The sequence below is a fragment of the Amyelois transitella genome, chromosome 9, assembly GCF_032362555.1.
Source record: "Amyelois transitella isolate CPQ chromosome 9, ilAmyTran1.1, whole genome shotgun sequence".
NCBI classification, from domain to species: Eukaryota; Metazoa; Arthropoda; class Insecta; order Lepidoptera; family Pyralidae; genus Amyelois; species Amyelois transitella.
This window is the reverse complement of record NC_083512.1, coordinates 6,964,117-6,987,618: the sequence shown is the minus strand read 5'-3', so window position 1 is coordinate 6,987,618 and position 23,502 is coordinate 6,964,117. Positions and strand designations below refer to the sequence as shown.

The following is a 23,502-nucleotide window of genomic DNA, read 5'->3' as shown; positions in this document are numbered from 1 at the left end:
TTTTGCAATTAGATAATGTAATCTCGAGCGAACCTATTAACGTAACCGTTCAGCACAGTAATGTGTGGACAGCTTATGATTCAAATTAAAATCTTCAGCACATCTTTAACAACTCGTCGATAATACTATCTTGTGCTTCTGTGAATACATTACGTTCAACATTGGTTGTCGTTGTTCTTTTTCTTTATACGAAAGTAATAACAAATACAACCAATTTTTGTGCACTCGAACACTAATAGTGTCATTTGTTCATTAGCTTCATGATTAATGACCACTTGTGAGGCCGCTGTTACGAGACAAAGCGACCGTGTTTAAAGTTTTTTTCAAACATATTCTGCCTCTAGCGTGTGACTAATGCTTTGCTTGGTTTGTTCTATCGTAGTGATACATCAATCGCTGCGGCTACTGAAGAGATCGAGGACAACACCGTCATCAGATCGCGTTCTAGCGATTTACTTAAGAAAAGTCCCATCGATCCGGTGGCTAAGAAGGGTCATTTTAATTCGCTGAAGCAATGGGGCAAGAACAGATTGAAAATGATCGGCAGATCGCCTAGCGCCAGTAGAGATAGTTTTAAGGACAGTTTAAAGACCGAGAAAGTAAAAGACTCTAAATCACAAACGTCTCAAGAAGATAATGTAACGCAGGAAACAGTGACAATGCGAAAGAAACGACCGGGAGAAGAGGATAGAAGAACACATCAAAGATGCGCTTCCTATTCTTCCTCCGAAAAGAGTATTGGGGTTCCTAGTAGCGTTCCGACTACGGCAACAATAAACAGCGGAGTGAAATTGCGCGGCACCGCGGCGCAGAGACGGCTGCGTCGGGCCGGCGTCCGCGAGGAACCGCACTCCTCCAGCGGGAACTGGTCCGCCAGCTCAGAGTCGGGCAGGACTAGCATTGGCTCGGAAATCACCACGACTACCGTTCCACCCAAAAGCACTACTTCGGCTGCGACATCAAACAATTCTCTTAATCTTCATCACGGTCCGCCCAGTTCAATTATTAGTCGCAGACGGTTTTTAAATACCTCCGGGTCAGGTAGTGTTACTAGTGAAGGTACGCTGACTCCTGATATTATTCACGATTTGCATGAAGACTTAGAAACGAGTTCCGAATTTTCATGCGATACGGAAGGTTACTACACTTCTTTTCATATGGATTCTGGTCTTAAAACATTAAAAGAGGAGGAAGTTTGCCCTAGCACACCATTGCATACTAGTAACGCACTTTCCAATTCATCCAATAGCCAAACTTTAACAGCGGAAAATGAATATGAACTATTCGGCAAAGGTTCGACCAGTACGACTACTAGTTCTGCAGGCACTGTTTGTACAACCTTAATGGCAGCTGGAAGTGACAGATCATTGGTAATAGGGCCCACGGTTCCTGAAAGAAAAAGCTCTCTGTCAAAAATGATGAGAAGTAGAAACAATAATATTCATAGTGCAAATGCTAGCTTAGATAGAAGTTCAAACTCTTCATTCTCTAAATCGCCGTTTAGTAGTTTAAAGTACAAACCAGTCTCACATTCCTTTACTGAGAAGCCAATTTATAATCACTCTTCACCAGATATAAATGAAGTTACAACATCAACAATTACGATAACGACAAACATAGGTAATCGCCGAGAAATAACTGCAGTTGCTGAAGTACACACAGAAACAGAATTAGAATGTGCAAAAAAAAGTACAGGTACCAGCTCGCCTGACTCTGGCCATAATACATCGAGTTCGCCAATTGAAGATTCAGTATCGAGTGCTCATGGAAAAAATAGTCTCTCGGAACAAGATTATTCAGAATCCTCAGATTTAGAGGGTACTGACAGAATAGAAAGAATAAGATATAAAACTACAATCAACAGCTCCAGAATACCCTCGCTTTGTGTCATTACCCCCACCAACTCTGACGATGAAAGTGAAACCAGTAACAAAGACTCTGATTCGGGAAAGAAATATGAATTTGATAAACCTGTAGATACTGTCCTCAAAAAATGTGCAAGTAGGCCTAAACTGGAATTACCTTCTGAAGAACGGCCTAAAGAAGTTAAACCTATCACTGAAGTAACAAAAGCTGTTACTAAACCTACTACGCAAATTAATTTGAAGGCTTCACTACAGCCTTTCAATAACTTAATGTGTAAATTGAAAGGAGTGCTTCCACATAAACTCTCTAATAAAAAATCGCCAATAACAAAAGATGCAAACTTGACTGAAGAGTTATATGACGCCGGTGATTACGTCACGATAGCAGATGTTAAAAATAATAACCAGAAAATGAACCTCAATAATAGAGGAATTTACGGAAATAATGACATAGTTAAGAAAAATCTTCAAACCGTTTTATCAGGAAAACTTCCTGACACCGAATATGTTTCGCTAAATGAGCTCCCCAATTCTTTGAGTGGAAGCAAAGATTATTTAGAACATGTACTTGACGAGAAACCTTCTCCAGTACTAGAAGAAATTCAAAGAAAGGGTGCAAAAGTGACATTAGATTCTCAAGGTCAAGTTATCTTCTCATCGGATACGTTAAAACGTCGCAAAGGGGCACATACTACTTTCGAGCCAGGGCCATTCGTTCAAGAGATTAACCCAACCACCACAATCATTCAGCGAGAAACTGCAGATATTGTCAAAATTACAGATGAAACAGATTTTCCTTACGAACCTCCGTCTCCATCTAGTAAACCTACGTCCCCGCAGTTAGGAAAACTTATCATAAAAGCACCTATTGATCCGGAAGGGCCTGTTACTACAGAATTTGTAAAGTTTCCACCTCCAAAACCAAGCACAATAATAACAGCGTCGCCGCTTACGGAAACGCCAGTTACATCAAGACGAGAATCTAGAAGAGAAGAAGAAACAAATAAACATATACAAGAACTTCCACGAGTTGTAGAAGCTATTACTAGAACTGGGGCTTACGTTAATATACACGATGCAGAGGGTGTCAGCTTATCTCCGACGAAAGACGATTTAGCAGGTAAGAACCAAATTTGCTCCAAATCAGTAACGCGAAATCTTTTTCTTAAATCTATACAGAACTTGGACCCTGAGTGTCCTTATCAAACTGATGTAGAAATAACACCTTTTGTTCCAAATTTCCAAACTCCAATAATGTTACAAAATAAATGTCAACATACGAACATATTCAAATCAGGTAATAAAGTGGCAGAAGTTATGAAAATCTTCGCTCAGAAAAAGAATACCAATGTCGATTCCTCCTCAATTGTAAACCCGGATTGTAAAGAAACATTCGAAACATCACTAAACAAAATTAAACGTAGCGATAGTTATAAACTTGCCAATTCCCCGCTAATGCCAATCAAAAAGTTACTAAAATTAGAGACTTTTACTGGTAATTCTAAGAAAGTTAACTCTTTAGAAATGATTCAAGCTGAAATAACGGCTGATTTGCTGCGTGAGCAGATTAATTATCCTTCTGATGATTGCGAATGTTTGAACAACGAAAGTCGTTTTTTGGAAGATAAATTTGAATCAGAGATATCAGCGCTAACTTTTAGTCCTTTTGCTACGCCTTTGCCGAAGCGACATTCGGTTGCTTTTATCCCTGACATAAGGGATAAATCTTTAGATATGTTGACAGCTATTTTGGATTCCGACCCTGATGAAGTAATAACACTTCGTTCCCCGCCTTCTTGTCCCGTTACCCCTAGCAAAGTGACTGTACCTGTGGATGCATCTATGCATAGGGCTCGAATTTTGTCAATTTCGGAATCTGACTACGGAACCGAAATATGGTAATTTAGTTAATGATAAATCTATAAAAATAATTACGTATTAAGTAATTGTGATTACGATAGTTTTATCATTTTTATTATTTATATTATTTGTAGTATAATTTGGAACTTTTCCGTCCAATACTTAATGTGCCTTAAGTTGGTCTTCCGATTTCTGTGATAAATTGTATTATTTTCTAGGTATTTTTTTATTTGAAAGTTTGATTTTATCAGTATTTTATTATTCTGTCTGATGTAATGGTAGTATTATACCTAAGTATGCTGTTATTGTTAATTTTGAAATATTAGACATGCATGGCGGCCCTCCGTCGCGGCGTGCACAGCTTACGAGTGATCCATATTTTTCGTATGTAAGTGCATGGTGTGTTATTCGTGTGTCTATTTGTGTTTTGTAAATAATATTATAGATTTAATGTCAATTAACGCACTTATTTCATTTATTTCACTCCTTCATCTATCACCCTCACACTTCACATTAATTCTTATAGCACAAAGGCTAAACAATCATAATATGGATAAGAAAGAAGTTCTGTTAACTTTCACTCGAATTTGGAGCTTAATTTAAATACAAACATCTTCAGGATGTTTTTGTTTTTTTCTGAAACAGAACTTGATTTCTAATACGATCGAAGCATAAAGTTTTCTTTGACACCAAGGGTATGTAAATAACTCGATTATCATGTTCTTCCTGGGTAAATTGATGACTAAAAACTTAATCATAAAAACTAATGTGGATAAAATAACTTCAACATAAACTACCTACTGACTGAAAAATGTTCTAAATCCAAGGGTGCACCGTTCTAATTCAATCACACTGATCTTACATGGCTTTGCACAGTGAAGGCGATTGCTTCCATTGTTCCGATTATAACGACAACTTCTCCCAAGGTAAAGTTTTGTTGCTTTTCAGCATGATTAAGAGCCGATACAGATAGAAAAATTAAGCAAAATGCATACATTGCTCAAATTTTAATTTGAATACGTGTATACTATTTAGCTACTAATTTATTTATCATGTATTGTCTCATTAGTAAAATGATTGCATGAAAGTATGTCACTAACTAAAATTTATCGGATATAGGTTATAAAGTCTGCATCCCTAATTAACTAAAATCGTTATGGTTTATAACTAATAACACAAATTAACCCCATATTATTCAAATAAATAAAATGTGATTCGCATTAAATATGTTATTATATTGATATTGTTTCGACAGAGAATAAAATACCATGCACTATAAAGATTTTTCGCTACATATATTTTATAATATTATTTTAAACATTTTCATACCATTTATATTTTCTACTGCGTAGACAGATGTCTTCATCATTGTATGCTACTGATTTTTGTTGCACTATGTATTTACACAGTTCAGAAAAATGCTTTAATTATAAACGGTCATGCTTTAGTAAGGTTTCTAACCAAATCAAATTAGATTACGCTTGCATCCATATGCACATTAGTTGCAAAAAATAAAAACCTTATTTAGTAAATTCTCACTTTTTAAGTAGTTTAAGTTTTTCTCTCTTGTTATTAGTATTAATTACTTCGTAATATATTAGTGGGATTGGGTAATTTCAATATATTATGTCATTGAATAATTGTAAACATCATTCGTTTATATGCTCCGTTTTTTATTATTATTTTTTCTGTTAATTTTAATATTCGATAGGTAATTAAATAACGAACACATTACGTAATGGTTTACAATTTTACGGTGACATTTATCTCTGCGAAATTTAATAGGACAATGCATTAATTTGCCTATTTTTTTTTATTTTGCGACTAGATTATGTGTAAGAGTAATACTATTTTGAGAAAGAAAAATTAAACACACAAATCTTTTCACGAACGTACCTATTAATTTTATTGAATTCCATTGTCACATTAAAGTATTTGCGCATGTTGTTAAATAATTTTCAAGTATATATATTTGATTAGATTTCTATATTGATGTCTGCAAAATTTTGATAAGTGCCAAAATATAGGAATAGATCATGCAAATCAAGTCGTAGATATAGATAAGGTTCCGACTGAGCCTCAATTGAAATATTTTTTACTGTATTATTTCAAATTTAAATTACTTCAAAAATACGCATAAGTTTTCCCATTTTGAGGTTCGGAGTCACCTTGTAAAATTACATCTATGCAAGTGTAATTGTATATATTACAAAAATTTCTACTACTCGATATTAGGAAGAAAGTATTTCATACTGATTGTTACACCTGCACAGATTATTTCCCATATTGCTTATTTCAATTTAAAAAAAAAAAACAAAAACACTCTATTTATTTATTAGTTAACTTTATCTTCCTCAGTTTATTATGGTATTAACCTTAACTAATCCCATTACATCTTGTTTTCTTACGTGTTCAATTTTGTTTTCAGACTATCGACATTCCAGTGCTGACACACCCTACATGAATACTCAACAACATCTTATTAAAAGTCAGATTCCAGCAGTAAATCTGAATGCGCTCAACCCCACTTTACATCGATATAACACAGCCCATCTCCGCGGCAGACATGGTATTATCAATTATGAAAACTCTTCAAGACCACCAAAGGAGCAGCCTAAGTTCTGGACTCTTCCTAAACGAAGCGTCATTGAACAAAACGTTCCGAACATAAATACTTTTGAGCATAGGTCAACACTGAACTATCCTTCGAATACAGATGGTAAAATACAAACATTAAATCTTCAACAAGACATGCGGCATAGTACAAATGATGAATCCGTTAGAATATCGCCTATAGATCCCCGCACACCAGGTTCTTTTAAATCTTCTACACCATCGAACAAAGAGACAGTTGTTGACCTTAGCACTAAACTACTTTCACCCGTCAAGTCTACAATGACGAATGAAGAGCTTTATGCCGTGATACATAAAAGTAAAAAGAAACTAAATATAAAAGATTCTGAAAGAGCAGAATCACCAGCCTTATCTACAATCAGTTTGTCTCCAGTGAGTTCAGAATCATCTCTGTACAGCAAAGGTTCACAACGCCATCCAGAAACGGGATATTTAGGAGATCCGAGAACCCGAATGAGTTGGTCACCAGCAGAAAAACAACACATGCCCATGCCTACCAATTCCATTTATGCACAAAAAGAAAATTTGTGCACGGATAGATATGGACCTGTACCACAAACATCTAGACTAGACTTCAAAAAATTACTTTTACAGCACAGTGTTAAGTTAAATACACTGAATCCCCAGAATAGATGTAATAAATTGTCAGCTGTGGAACAATTAAAAATATCTAAAGAAAAAGCTCAAATACCTTTAACACCGACAACCCACAGAACGCAACTAAACATATTAGACCTAAGTGGATCTCCTAAAACTTACACACATAGGAAGATAATAAAACCAAATCCTCAACCGCCTTCACCAGGAAGGACTAGCGCGCTGATTAAAGACCATAAAAATACTCCTAAAATTTTACTTTCACCTAAATCACAATGGCGGTTTTCGAGTCCTAGATCTGACGTGCTGTCTACACCCATACCAGAGGCAAATAATGAAGATGATAATTCCAACAGTTCCGGAGAAAAACATGAATGCTCACCAAATAACCCACCGACAAAAACAGTTCCTATAGTCACAAATCAACATTTTGGGGCAAGAAGAAACCTTATCCCAACAAATGAAAATATTATTGAAACTGAAAAAGATTTCCCGGGATCAATTCATCAAGGTGTATTTCCACTAAATTCGAATTTTGGAAAGTCAAATATTTCATCGCATGCCGAAACAATACAAGCAAAACGTGCAGAATTTTTTAACTTTCCCCCTGAAGCGTCTCCGCCCAAATTATCGTCATTTAAAATGCCGGCAGCTAGTTCGTCGTCGAAATCAAGAAGCAAATCTTCTCCAGAAAGAGGCAAAACGTCACCTACCACCTTAGAAACAGCATTATGATACTTTCACCGTACCCATTAAGTGGTGCTCTTGACTCCGTTTTCAATTGTTATTTTTTATAGGAAAGCGATGAAATTGAAGAAGCTTTAATCTAGTCTATCTAGCTTGAAGTGCCATTTCATAGGCACCCACTGCCTCATTTCACCAGTGTTTTACTGCTTATTATATTCCGCTCAAACATGCTCTATTGGGGCCAATTTTGTTTCATCTAGTATGAGGTATTTTTAAACTTCATAGATATAAATAATTCTTAAGTAATTTATTGAGTACATAAGTACTTTGTAAGTAGTGTTTTGAACTTTTTCAAAGTTTTTAAGTTATTCGGAATACAATTTTAAATAAATGTGTTGAATATAACATATTGTTTTATTCTTAACCAAATGGTTGTCTTGTCATTATAATTGTATGTTACAATATATACCAAGAGATAGATAAATATACATTTCAGTGACCACATCCATACTTCCAACTCGAAGCTTCCAGTATAATGTTACCTATAAAAAGTTTTGTGTTCCTGTTTGTAACAAATAAGTTAAAAAAATGCTGGACTGATTTTGATGACTTTAAAGAGAGCGTAGATACTTTCCAGAAAATGAACTATTTCTATTCGTTCTGGATCATATTTACTGCTTTTGACAAGTAAAAAGTGAAATAAGATAAAGAATATCTCACCACTTGAGATCGCGACGTAAAAAATGTGGGCATATATAAGTGTATGTATGTACGTATAGTAACAAAAATAAATAAATATTATATTCTATAATAACTATGGAGATTAAAGAGAGAATGAAAATAAAACAAACTGAATCGCCCCCTCGCTAGAAAGATGCTTCACCGTCCTTCACAAAGTAGGGAAAATAGAAGGTAACGATTGAGAGCGACGATATAAGTATCTGAATGACTGGCAACACACTTAATGTGAATTTGTCAAACCGCTTGGCAGATAAGAAAAGCCACCACCACAGAGAAGTCGTCTTACTTTATTAATTAAAGTACCTAGGTACATACATACACATGGTCACGTCTGTATCCCTTGCGGGGTAGACAGAGCCAACAGTCTTGAAAAGACTGAATGGCCACGTTCAGCTATTTGGCTTAACGATAGAAGTGAGATTCAACTAGTGACAAGTTGCTAGCCCATCGCCTAAAAAAGAATCCTAAGTTTGTAAGCCTATCCCTTAGTCTCCTTTTGTGACATCCATGGGAAAGAGATGGAGTGGTCCTATTCTTTTTTGTATTGGTGCCGGGAACCACACGGCGCAAATACCTAGGTAGGTACTTAGATAATAATTACTTAAGTACTCAATAATGGGCTTAAGTGAGATGCATAATGTCGTTACGTAATTAAAAGGGTAATTTATTAATATGAACACAACTTTTTGCTAACGAGACGCGCAATATTTGAATAAATGAGTAGGTAATTCAGACTTCACCGTGAATTTCCTTTCAACGTAACTTTGAGTTATGCTTTCATTAACTGGCATATTCTTAGGTCGCATAACATCGATCACAACAAAAGTTATGTTAAGGTTTCATTCTATCTCGCAATAGCAACTAAAAGAGATGCAGCAAATGCTCCTCCTCATTATAAAGAAGTTTTCACAAAGATTAACAACTAAGGAGTCATGAAGTGCGTTTCGAACTACAGTGAAGATAATTCGATGACTGCTGAACCCTGCTTATGTAAAGTTAGGTTCTTGACGCTTGTTATCACTACGGCAGACCTTATAAACGAAGCAACAACAGAAACTTTTGGTATATTTCATGCCATATGCACACCAGCAGCGATTATGACCACGTATTTCTTCCTTAGCAGCCTATTGCTAGGAACTTGTCTAAATAGACAAGCTTCATCTTTCTTACAGATGTACGCATTGATTACATGTTCCATGTTGCACCTTTTCCTATGTGTCTCAGTGTTCCAGGAACTAAGAGCATATCCAGCAGGCAATGACCATGCAGTTTTAGTTATGAATGGAGTGTTACCACTGTTGATAGTATGTTTGCTTATTTCTGATCTGGTAGTCACAATGTTTATGTGCCGGCGTGGTCAAACTCTAGAGCTGCCTGACTCACAACCGTCGCGATCTCAATCTGGTAGTGCTATACCTGTACATATTATGTGAACTTCTCATTTCCACGCTTAAAATTTAATAAATATAAATAAATTATCTTTGACATTAGTTTTTTCACTTTAAGGCAATTACCTTGTAAGAGAAAGCTTATTGCCTTTAGCCTTTACAAAACATCACAATAACAACCCACTTTTAACATATTTTGGAAGTGCTATGGAAGTTATAGTCAAAGTAGAAGTTAAGTAAGGAAAGGATATACCATCAGAAGAGGATATTTAATTTTGCCAATGTTTAAAATCGAGGATATTTACCTATGAACTTTTACAGTCAAAACATTCATGTTTATATTTAGCAACTCAGTAATATTCTAAAGCAAAAAATAGGAATATTTCTTATATGCCATTGCTCCCTTTAGAACAGCTTTGCTTTAAGACAGAATTGCTCATGACAGGTGACATGAACCCTCATGATTCCAAGTAAAATAAATACTCTTTCTACCATAAAAGATACTGCACAGTGAAGGCATCATTGAACACATTACCATGATCAAGTCCCAATTTCTCTTTTAAAACAGTTTTCACTGTAAATATCTACCCACTCTATACATATAGATTGAAATTACAGATGAGTGTTGGTTTCTCACTATGGCGCTTATTGCTTGTGGTCTCGGTTTTCCAGTTAAAAAAAAAATATTTTTTTTCCATAGTCCGGTTGATCACATGGACCAGGCCATATGAGGATGCAACAAGAACATACAATAAACATCAAATAAGTACCAACAATACATAAGTACAACTGGGTTGAACATTTTAAACAACACCATAGTCAAGTCTTATTTACAAAAAGTTAAATATCAGATATTGTCTTGGAGGCCATGGCTACATAAGGCATAACATGTATTATCTACCCCTTCTAAAATGAAGGTTAATACAGACACATAACAAATATTTATAGGGATTCCTGAGAAGTAGTACACTATATGAGAGAAAGCAAACAGGAAGTTTGGGAATGGTGAAACGAGATATAAAACAACATATTGTCTTAAAAAATATTTATTCATCTATTAGCAAATTTATCAACTAGATCTTAAAGTTATTGATCTTCATATTGCTAACACTCTATTATTTACACAATTTTTAATTTTGTTGAAAATGTAACATAGAAAGTAAGTATAATTTATTGTTCTAAAACAAAATTTTTACAAACCAAATACATTACATAGTACCTAATTATGGTAACGGCTTGATTGTCAACAATCAAACTATTTACTGCATGTTATGAACACAAAAGTAACGTTTAGATAGTATCAATAGTCCTTACACTTGTATTTACCGCTATTTATTCATAGGTGGCCCATTCATAAGCGGCGGTCGCATTTGACCCATTGGGCCCATAGGCCCCATTGGTCCCATCAAAGGCCCCATCATAGGTGGTCTCATACCCATCATCGGAGGCATAGGTCCATGTGGACCCATCATCATAGGAGGTGCCATTGGGCCGCCTGGTCCCATTGAAGGTGGCGGCAACATTCCCGGTGGACCTCCGGGAGCAGGAACTGGAGGTCTAGGTCCTCCTGGACCCATTACAGAAGGATCCCAAGGAGGAGGAATAGCTGCTCCTTTGTTTCCAAATGGATTTTGTGCAATTTTTCCAGCTTTGAAGGCCGCTGTAGTGGCGTCTATAAGATGTTGAGCTTGTTCTTCCATCCATTTTTGATAATAAAACTTCACGTTGTCTTTATGCTTTCGACCTGTACAATGTGTCTTCCGCACACTGGGTGAGTCGTGTGTTAAATATGTGTCACAATAGTCACAATAATATTTAGGCATTATTTTTGAAATTCACAAATGCCGTAAACACAAATATGATCCCTAAAATTTCTAGAAAAATATCGAATCGACAAATGAGAGAAAACTGTCTTCTGTTCACGTGCAAATACAAGCATACAATGATGAATGTTTTGGCGTGCCCTAAATATGTCAATTTGGCAGCAGTCAATCTACGTAGTGAATAGTGATGCCAACTGTAATTACGAAATACATCACGATTACAGGGCTCTACTCACTTTGCAATTTGTCTCTGCGACTTGGTCCCAACAATGTATCAGATATTTGGTCTATGGAATTGGTTAGGTGGGAAGACGTCTATCGACAGCGCCATCTAATTGGTTTCTTAGAAATTAGAAGTGTACGATTTGTATTGACTACATTGTAGTGCCACCGCAGTGCTACCAACCATACTGTTTTAACAGTAGATTTGCTGTTTTCGCATTGATGTCCTTGTTATCTGTTTGATTCCTATTTTTTGCTGTTTTTCAACTAGCGTTCGGCGCCATCTATAATACTACTCTGCAAACATTTTTTGATAACCACTACATAAAAACACAATGACACTAGATGGTGTATTCCTTAGTTAAATTACGTAACCGAATATCGACTACAACTATTAAAGGAGTATTACACACTAAATCCAAAATAACCGATTGCTATTCATTTAAAGCCACGGAGAGGCACATGAAGAAATTAAAAAAAAATATGTATGATTTTGAAAATAATAATTTGTGTGAAAATATTGAAGATGAGGCAATTGAAACTGAAAATTAATTTTACTTTGATTTTTGTTCTTTTATTGTTGTAATTACAAATATGCCAATGTATGTGGGTTCTTTTAACTAAGAAAATTGTTTATTTATTTTAATTATATGAGCTAAAATTATGAAATCTGCCTTTTTTTACTGTTTTTTTTTAGGCGAGTTGTTGTTTTTTAGCTTTTTGGGGTTGGCAACACTGTCCCACCGATTCGCACTGGTTGGCTTTGTTATGTTTACCGGCACTTTTTATACTCTATGCATTTCCAATCTGATGTAAGAATATCCTGAAATAAAGATGAAGAGGAGACGACGAACCAACGCTCCTTTTATTTTCTATCTTCTTGAACCTTAATAAATAAAAACTTTGCTTGACATTTTCTTAATGAAAGCTAGCCACATAATTAGCTCTTAGGTCCTGACTGCGAACTTTTAACAACATAAGTCAGTGCGTGATACCATGGTAACATAATCATGACTGTCTATTGTCAATTTAACGTCTGCCACTGTCTCTGTCAATTATGGTAAAATATAAAGAAGTCAGCAGGCCGCACGCGACAAGAGAGAATTATCAAATTAGGTACCTACATACTTACCACCCGATCTAAAGGTATTTTGTGTGTCGCTATTCATATTAATTTTGTGCTCGTATTGTTTTTCCGTTGTTCAGTGCGCTGCACAAGTATCTTATTCTGAATGTGCAGCACTTTTAGTTTAACATTTGTGCCGTAGTAAGCTTTCCGGCCGCAATATGCCTGACAAAATGAAATATATATTGGTTACTGGAGGAGTAATAAGCGGCGTAGGAAAAGGTGTAATCGCCAGTTCTTTTGGAACTATTCTCAAGAGCTGTGGCATTGATGTTACATCAATTAAAATCGATCCTTATATAAATATCGATGCTGGAACTTTCTCACCGTACGAGCATGGTAAGATTATATTTTGGTAATAGAACATTATCACCCTCGTGGTTGGAAAAACGTTAAATGCGCGTGTCTATTTTTAATTTCTAGGTGAAGTTTATGTACTCGATGACGGCGGGGAAGTCGACCTTGATCTTGGCAACTATGAACGCTTCCTAGACATCACATTACATAGAGACAATAATATAACAACAGGAAAGATTTACCAGCAGGTAATAGAAAGAGAAAGAAGAGGGGATTATCTTGGGAAAACAGTCCAAGGTAAATTTTAATAATTCCTACACTTAAGTCATACAATACCTTAAAGAATCCTAAGTTAATTAGCCTTTCCCATCCCGAGTCATACATAGTTGAGAAATATTTCATACCAAGATTTTTAAAATTAAGACATGTCATTTCAATGTTGTTTACCTTTATTTTTAGATTATGTTTTATAACTGATCTTTACATATAGTAAATACATATTAATTGTTTTTACTCTCTACATTTTCGATTTATGAGCCTTGTTTTTATGTTCCACCAACTTATTCTTTCTGAAATTGATATGTTAATATTGTAATTTTTTATTCATGTTTAGTTATACCTCATATTACTGATGCTATTCAAGAATGGGTCCAAAGAGTGGCTCATATTCCTGTGACAGCAGAGAACACTCCTCCAAGGGTTTGCATAGTAGAACTTGGAGGAACTATTGGTGACATAGAAGGCATGTCATTTGTGGAAGCTTTCAGACAATTCCAGTTTAGAGTGAAGAGGGAAAACTTCTGTTGTGCACATGTTTCCCTTATACCTATGGTAAACATTGTCTTGTTTTTCATTATGTTAAAATTAACTTTTGTTTCAAGAAAAGAAACTTTGTGCATATTGAGATATTAAATAAATCCATATAATATTTTGCCAAAATTGATTCAGTAACTTACATAGGAAATAATTACAGAATTACATGTAAGTGATAAAAGTATGGGTTCTGCTACATTTACTTAGTCATTCTGTTGTGCATTTTATATAAATGATTATTTACATAATTCCATTACAAATGACTTATATAAATGTTGTACAAGTTTACAAGATTTCATGAAATGAATTTTAAACTGTAGCATTTGTGATTATGATATATGTAATAAAATAAATTTCAGCCGAAAGCTACTGGAGAGCCAAAAACAAAACCAACACAGTCTTCTGTGCGTGAACTTCGCGGCCTGGGTCTGTCACCCGATCTAATATTATGTCGTTCAGAAAAACCAATCAATCACACTGTTAAAGAGAAGATTTCTAACTTCTGTCATGTTGCACCAGAACAGGTAATTAACAGAACATAATATAAAGAAATGATAAGAGCATCAATTTGGCCATTTCCCTTGGATATATTTGGTTGCATTTATAAACAGTCAGCTGTGTAACTTGATCCTGTATTGTTTTGGTTTTGTATGAATAAGGGTATCATATTTCTCTGCATGTGACTGGTTTATTATTTCTTCAAAGTAATGTATGTGTTTATACTATACAAACTTGCTCCTAATAGTGAGTTTGTTGTCTTTAAACCGCCAGCACACGCGCCTCTAGAAGTTACATGAGCACTCGCGCGTAGAGCATTTTGCTCACGTTTATGAAATATTATTAAAATTATTAAATGCAGGTTTTACCAGATAATATTTTTACTTTTTTATTTTAATAAATAAAATACAATTTAATTAATCTAAAAAACGTATATTTGAAACTATTTCAACATTAATTTTTTTTTATTTTAATTAACAATCATACTAACTAATTTGCCAGTCTTCTAAGGCAGTCTTATGGAAAAAAATGAACAAATTAAAATCTTTTCAAACAATAACTTAAATGTGTAGAAATAATTATTCTTCATCATATATATGTGAGCTTTACACATATCGCATAATGTATGACTATGCTTGTTGCATAAAAATTTTTGGCAGTAAATACAGCACTTTTTGGTTTTTGCGTCTTAGGCAAACCGCGCAGATTCCATTTGGTTTTTCTTGTCCTGGTATCTCAGAATCTGGTACAAAACGTTTAATCACTTGCTGTAGAGAATATGCAATGTTTTGCAAGGTGCTTCTTCTTTGGATATGCGGCTGTATTAGTTGAAAAGCTAGTTGTTTCAAGTAATCTCTGCGCGTTATGATTTTATTCGTGTTTTCCTTGTAAATGATTTGACTGTTGATTCCGGCTATGTTTAGGATCTACGGGCTACTCTTGCAACAGAATATTCTTCTTTTAGTCGATGCACAACTTCAACACCTCCTTTTGTTTGATTATAGTAAGTGATAATTTCGGGTTTTGCTGTAACGCCAGTAGTTGAATCGATTCGGTCATCGTTGTAAAGTGTACTTACCATAAGAACATTTTTTTTATTCTTTTTGTTTGGTACGCAAGACACCAAAACCTTGCCCTCGTGAAAACCAAAAATACTACTAGGTTTTGGTCTTTGATGAAAATTGATCCTTAATTTTCCTAATGTGGGTATTTGAAAAGCCAACTATATCATTCATCATTTCTTCCCTCACAGATTACATTAGAACTTCCTATTAGTCCTTACATTAGAACGAGTCGGATTATAGTTCCACTTTGTACTCCCATCTTTGCCTACGTAACACAGCTGATTCTCCAATAGAATTGAAGAAACCTCTCCTTCTAATTCCGATAAAGATTGTTCGGTGTCAGTGAAATGATGACTGTGTTCACTGCCGCGATCGCTTTCAATATCATCGGCCCTAAAAGACGGGTCCTCAATGTCTTCCTCCAAATCTTCTTCCATCAACCACGCCAAAATTCTTTCATCTCTTCGATCCATCTATAATAAAAATACATAATAATGTTCTATGACGGTAATTTAAAACTATAATATTACATAAAAGTAGCAGTAAATCTATCAATATGATGAAAAAAAATAAGTCATGAGAAGAAAAGTACTTACGTCGATACTCGCGCGATGAGCAAAACGCCGCATGATGGTACACGGCGCAACAAACCTCCTCGTCTGAGCGACTTTCACACACTAGCGAAAAGCGAATTGTATCCAGGGGCGGGAGAAAGGTTAAAACTCAGCTACCGAAAGAACGATGCTCGTACGCATAATTTTGACAAAATGGCACGTGTTTCAAATTTACTGTGAGCAAAATGCTCATAGCGCGAGTGCTCGCGGGTTAATAATTGATTGCCTTTTTATCCAATAACAAAGATTTATTTTATAACTTAGAACATATTGCTGTTTATCCTGTTGTTATACATACATATAATCAAGTCTATACACCTTGCGGGGAAGACAGAGCTGCACAGCTGTATGGAATAATTATTCCTTATAATGGAATTGAAATTCAAATAGTGATAGGTTGCTAGCCCATCACCTACAGGAAAAATCCCAAGTTTATTTGCCAATCCCTTAGTCGCCTCTTTCGACATCCATAGGAAAGAGATGCAGTTGTCCTATCCTTTAGTGCCAGGAACAACATGGCATAATAAATCTATTCTTTTTCCTGAAATAACTAATTTAAAATATATGTTAATGGTCACATGATAAATGTGGTGTTCAATGTGTAATTAATGATCTGTTAAGTGTTTGTTGCCTTAAAAAAACAAGATCAAGGTCAAGATCTAAATTTCGGTCAAAATTATATTTTTAGCTGATATTTACATGACATGTAATTAACATTCTTACAGGTAATTTGTATTCATGACCTAAGCTCTGTATACCATGTGCCCTTGCTGATGGAAGCGGAGGGTGTCGTAAAATACCTTAATGAGAGGCTGCAACTTAACATTTCAATGCCACGTCCAGGAAGGTAATTATAGTAATATAATAAAATAAAAAAAAATTGCGCGCATCGTGAAAATTTGCAGAAAAAAAATGTCCATGTACCTCCTGACCGAAACCGACTGAAAGGTCGAATCTAACTCTGTGCCAAATTTCGTCAAAATCTCCAAACATATCTTTTCTCTTTGTAATGTTAGTATGAATATACTGGCTGGATTTCTTTCTTTGCTGAGTTCAATGATTTGTTGCCTTATTGAGAGAGATGAAAGTACAAACAATTGTGATCGATATATCGCAATACTTTTATACCATTTTTAACAATTATAGATTCATGCAAAAATGGCGGAATTTAGCAAAACGTGTGGATAATCTAAGAAAAGAAGTAAATATTGCACTAGTCGGGAAGTACACGAAACTGGAAGATAGCTATGCTAGTGTGACCAAAGCTTTGCAGCACGCTTGCATAGCGTCAGGGTGTAAACTAAATCTCACCTATATTGAAGCTGTGAATTTGGAGAAACAAATGAAAATTGATGACCCAGTGAACTATCATAAAGCATGGCAGGATCTGTGCAAAAGCGAGTGAGTATTCAGTCACTTTACTAAAGTATTAAAGTTCAACTTTTATACAAAGTATTATTATTTTCACTTGAATGTTGAAAGCTACAGAAAAAAAAACAACTTTTTATTACTTTGTTATTTTTGAAATCAAAACCTTAAATCAAAAACTCAATAATCTTTGTCTACTCTGTTTATGTTATTTGCTAGAAGATTAATATTTTGAACATAATTTCAGTGGTGTAATAGTACCTGGAGGTTTTGGTCAAAGGGGTATGGAGGGTAAAATCGAAGCCTGTCAATGGTGCCGTGAAACACAGAAACCCATGTTAGGCATTTGTTTGGGATTACAAGCGGCTGTCATAGAATTTGCGAGGAATGTGCTGGGTTTGAAAGCAGCAAATAGTACCGAAGTGGACCCGAATTGCGAGGACAAATTAGTGATAGACATGCCTGAACACCACCCTGGTAATCTTGGCGGAACCATGAGGTTAGGCAAAAGGAAGACGTATTTAGAACCTAGTCTTATCAGTAAGTAATGTATTTTTTATCAGCTTTTGCTCGCATATTGTAGATTGTAATGTAATAGTATATCAAAAAATTTATAACACACTGAAGGGTAATATTCTTGTTTCCTATTCATTTATTGTAGATTTAAGGGTGTTTGACCTCAATCTCTCTGATGGTATACAACTTTTTCTGTTGCAATAAATACCTTTATCTTTATTTTCTATTCAAGACTGTCTAGCTCTGTCTACGCCGCAAGGGATAAAGAGTAATTAAGTGTTTATCAGTTACTCTGTTGGATTGCTAACCACATATATATGTGTCATTGTCTATTCCAGCTCGGTTATACAACAAGGAAATAATAGAAGAGCGACACCGGCACCGCTATGAAGTGAACCCGGAGTACATAGAGCAACTAGAGGCGGCCGGGTTGAGATTTGTCGGCAAAGACGAGACTAAGACTCGAATGGAAGTGGCCGTGGTCGACACGCATCCGTACTACGTAGCCGTGCAATTCCATCCGGAGTATTTGTCACGGCCATTGTCGCCTAGCCCGCCGTTTTTGGGGTGAGTGGACTTTTAAGGCGTAAAGTTATAAACCAACGTTTTTTTCTACTAATACGAGAAGGTATATGTACTGCCACACTTTTATTTTAAGGTGATATTATTTGTATGTTGAAACTACTGACCGATATTGATGATATTTGGTGCATAGATGGACGTTTCAGAAGTAATATACGTCAATCAATTAAACTTTGTTAACAATATCTACCTTAAATATTGCAGGTTAATCCTAGCTTCCCTGGGCAAGCTCAAGAGTTATATGTCCAAAGGCTGCCGGTTCAGTCCGCGGAACCAGTCTGACGTCAGTTCAGGTAATTATTAAATTGATTTAGATCACTAATTTAATGTGAAAAAGAATGCTGTAACTCTGTGGAACCTAAGTAAAGTTTGAATAGAAACTTGGCAGACCTGTCAATGAGGGTGTTGCGAGTAGTGGTAATTTTCATATAGCAAAACAAAAGTCATAATTCATGTTGTAGTAATAGTGAGGTGATTTGACAGTAGTGCACTTTTGTCAAATGTATACTCGTAATAAATATAAAAAGGAGTCATAAACAAGATTGATTACTTTTTGTGTTATTATTCACTTTTTGTCATGTTTAGTTATATTTCCGCTTAACTTAGCTTTCCGTTAAACTTTGCTCTGAAATGCATGAACTTGTTTTGATATAGTTTCTGAATATTCCATAACATGTTTATTTTTTCAACAATCCAAATATATCAAATAAATACAATAAAAACAACAACCAATTCAGGTGCCAATGCAGGTGTTTTAGCAATTTTATCCTTCAAAATCGATATTAAGTTACGTCAACTAGTAATACATTTTCCAATTTCAACTACACAATTTAATTTCAATTGCAGATGAAGAAGACATACTTAGTTTGATCGACGATTGCAAACTAGTCGAGAACGGTAAACCAATAAATGGTGTCAAAAATGATTAAAAATATTGAATCATTATAAACTTCTAAGTAGGCTTTATTTCAATGTTGTTAGTTGTTTTTGCTTAAACTATTTTAAGATAACAGTGTAACATTACAATCAGCACTTATCTGTAAATTTTATTGTGTTAGTGTTTTAGCACATTACTTTCATCTCGAAATATTTTAGTTTTTAGTAGTTATTATTGCCTTCCCTGATATCTAGGGATAGTTAAACGTTTTATTTTTTATTCAAAACTGTATGGCTAGTGACTTGTTATCGTGATATGTACCAGTTTGTAAATTTGTATCTGCCATAACGAATGCTTTATACATACATCATACTATATACCCATTCTTACTATAGTTACTGCTATACTTAAATACTGCCATTATTTATTTCAACAAATTAAAAAAAAAATCTACTTTTATGTTAACTAAATAAAGACGTTAGTGTTTGACAACTGTTATGTATGTAAGTCGCAAACTTAAGATTTATGTGTTTTACAAGTAACTTAAATGAAGCCACTATGTGCTTTGTGATGATGATTTGATTTATACTTATATTCCGATTAATTTCTCGTATTTTTAATTACTGAAAAACCGTTTGAATAATCCCATCCGATTATAGTTTGAACATAGAAAAATACTAATAAAATGATAAGTTAATCCACATAACTATTTGATTTTAGGCTTACTTAATTGTATCTTATATCTTCCTAGTCAACCTCACAGCATAATAATTCAGCCCAGTAAACGTTTGTATACTTCATTAGTTTTATATCATCATATTTATCTTATATTTTTATACTGGTTTGGCAGTAAAAATATAAATAGTTACACTTTATGAAACTGAAATCTTAAACTAGCAGGCAAAGAAATATGAATAATGGCAATTTTTTTTACTAGAAATAAAAGAAGCTGCCAGTAGCAGCCAGGTCGCCATAACATAAGCCAGAGAGACCTACCTGTTAGGCCTTACATTTGGGTAAGGAGGCTGCCCTCTTATGGCGGCTCCCTCGTTAGGGGAATGTCAATTAATAAGTAGGGTGAATATTAAACTAACTTTTATTTGTGGTCTTACGACAAAAAGTTATTCATTTAAGATCAGATCAAAAGTACATTTAAAACTGAGGGGTTGACAATTATCTAAGTGTAAACTTGATTGTGAGTCGCCAGCTTTATCCGAACATCTGGCATCCATGTCTGACAATAAAAAGGCCAAACCCGGGTTACTAGTGCATTAAAATTTTAAATCACCCCAAATGAGCCTTCCAGTTAAGGGTTAAGTGATATTTCTCTTATATTTCTTGAAATAAGTTTTAAAACTGGTAAAATCTATAATAAAGGGTATGTTCGCATCATGGTAACATTAAAAATGTTGCGATCCTGCTATAAAGGTATAGCCATTTAGATAGTTAAGTGTAAGATTTGTAAACAATTGTTATTACTATTAAGCAATTTTTTTTTATTTCGAAATAGTAATAGATTTATTTTGATAATAGGATACAAGGTATCGCTAATGGCGTCAATATAAATTAAGTATAATTTTATGTATTACTGCTACCAAAACGTACCGGACGTCAATATACAATTATTTTTATTTCAGGTATGTACTGTTATGAAATACACGTATTTTGTAAACCCTAGGCCCTACGGCTCAAGTTCTGAGGTTCGTAGTTTCTGAGGTTGCAACTTAGATTGCGAAAAAGAGAGATCAAAAATGTGTACTTTTTAAATACCCGTGATGATTAATGTCTCCTGAAAGATTAACACAAGTTTTTTTGTTTTTCATTTTTGTATTATTATGATGATTATTGAAACATGCAGAAATATTTACTTTCCCAACGTTTTGCTGGGAAAATATTTTTAAGAAAAAATATATTCTTCCCTTTCTTTTTTGTGGCTAATTCAACATTCATCATAACATGATGAAATATTTACAAACAATTGAACAAATGTAATTTTATTATATGGAAAATTCACTTTGCCAATTACATACATATATTGATTAAATTTTTATAATATGTACTTTGTACATTCCTAAAAACAAAAATTTTACAATTCATATTTTCATGACATTAGTAAAATAAGTTGAATTTAATTAATTTTTGTATTTTCACAAATAAATGAATCTCTTGTGAGTTAAATACTAAAATAATATAATTTTTAAAGCAATAGAAATGTGTTTTATCCACGATTTTTGTTAACATGTAAGCAGTTCACAATTGTAATTAATTAAAAAATAATACCTGTTATTTTGCCTTAATTAATAATATGTAAGAAAGATAAAAAGTGGTGATGTAATGGCTGTTGTAATTGCGTATAAATGAAGTAGACGTATATTTTTATCGGTAGATATTGTTATAGTAAATATGTATTATTACAGTATATGAGAACCTAAATGTCACTATTTAAAAAAATAGTAGAAATATTCTATAAATAATTAATGTTCTATACGTTTTTATAAATGATCATGATTAGAAGTGCCGTGATATAGTATAAAATGTATTTTTACGTCTACATGTGTTACATTCATATAACATGTTTTTGTTCCGTATGTAAAATTATTACTTATGTATAAATTTTAAATAAAATGAAAATGTCAATGCATTTTTTGAATTCTTAAATTTGTCGTGATAATTTGATAAATTGTGTGAATAACTAGATTTACTAGAATTATACAAGCATAGCAACATCGCTAGCCAACTTTAGTCGAAGTTTTTGATAGCCGTAAGACCATTCCATTGTTACGTTTTCATTTCCATGCAGTTTATAAAAATATCAACATAACTACATCTTAATAATAAATCTTTGTTCTATAGATAATTGTGTAATTTATAATGTTGATATAGTTTCCACCTTAATGGCAACATCTGTAAGTGGTGCAGGCCTCTGTAAGTGGTGGTAAGGCAATTACTTGTTACACACAGCGCATGGGAGCCGCTTCTAAAAACCTGACTTACTTCAAGATTCAGGATTATAGTCAAAACCGCAACCCGGGGTCGGCTCCACAGTGATGAGGATGTATCCGTGACTTTACATTCCCCTATCTTTTTCCAAAAAAGTTGTGGCGACATCTCTACGCCACAAGTCAATCACGCAATGCTATCAATCAAAAAACAGCGAACAGTCTAAATCGCGCAAGCAGATTTCACGGATTGGAGCATATAAACAACCTCAACCAAACAACGTCGGAGCCGCGGTTCTCTAGGCATAACACCTAGCCTGGCGGAAAATCTTCCTTTTGGTAGCGGTATAATCGCTCACGCGATAGATGCGGCAAATTAGAATCAGGATAATTTTTCCCGCTTAAGCATTATCCTGGTTTTTCCACTTTGTTGTTTCGCGGGTGGCCTCATGGAACTTTACAATTAAATAAATAAATATTTACAGGGCAAATTACACCAACTGAGTTAGCCTCGAAGTACCAAATTTATAAACTTGACCTACTACCAACTCAACATATAGATAACATCAAAGACTCAGCCCTAATGAAAAAGTTATAGTCTCCTGGTCAGGATTCTAATCTGGGACCTCCGGTGTCAAAGCCTGGCCCACTACACTACCTACCAATAAGTGCTAAATAAGGTTGTTTTTTTGGGCTCTGTTTAAGAGAATCACTACGTTGTTAGGCTCTGTAAACAGTTTTTCCTATGCACAAGCTGTGTATCAATATTTTGACATTGACATATTTGACATATTAGGAAAAATATTACCAACATTACTAATGTTTCCCATAGTATAAGGTTGTTAACTCGACTAAAAGTGAGTTGTAGTTGCAATAGATGCGTGCAATTCTTTAAAAAGTATTTAATATTTGAACACTTTAAGAAAGTATTAAAAATGCAGGTTACGATAAAGGCATTAATTAACCCGTAAATCCTTAATTAATGAAGTTA

The 23,502-nt window shown here is 34.5% G+C and overlaps 3 protein-coding genes across 3 annotated transcripts in view; 2 read left to right on the top strand and 1 right to left on the bottom strand.

Moving 5' to 3' along the window:
• Nucleotides 1-8,048, top strand: part of LOC106143250 (mucin-2) — a 72,047-nt gene extending 63,999 nt beyond the window's left edge. The window contains exons 6-7 of the mRNA XM_060945945.1: nt 383-2,985; nt 6,154-8,048. Coding sequence (XP_060801928.1) covers nt 383-2,985; nt 6,154-7,691 — 4,141 coding nt within the window. The 3' untranslated portion in view covers nt 7,692-8,048. The remainder of the gene's footprint in view (nt 1-382; nt 2,986-6,153) is intronic.
• A 2,754-nt stretch (nt 8,049-10,802) lies between these two features.
• LOC106143234 (U1 small nuclear ribonucleoprotein C) lies at nt 10,803-11,755 on the bottom strand. The gene has a single exon (XM_013345258.2). It carries the CDS (start codon nt 11,593-11,595, stop codon nt 11,101-11,103), a length of 495 nt encoding a protein of 164 aa, XP_013200712.1. The 5' UTR covers nt 11,596-11,755; the 3' UTR covers nt 10,803-11,100.
• Nucleotides 11,756-12,907: 1,152 nt separating this feature from the next.
• Nucleotides 12,908-22,383, top strand: LOC106143254 (CTP synthase). The gene is made up of 10 exons (XM_013345297.2): nt 12,908-13,282; nt 13,367-13,537; nt 13,854-14,071; nt 14,413-14,577; nt 16,955-17,076; nt 17,376-17,630; nt 17,845-18,137; nt 18,452-18,680; nt 18,900-18,988; nt 19,542-22,383. The coding sequence occupies exons 1-10, from the start codon at nt 13,105-13,107 to the stop codon at nt 19,622-19,624; spliced, it is 1,803 nt and encodes a 600-aa protein (XP_013200751.2). The 5' UTR covers nt 12,908-13,104; the 3' UTR covers nt 19,625-22,383.
• The last annotated feature ends 1,119 nt before the right edge of the window (nt 22,384-23,502 follow it).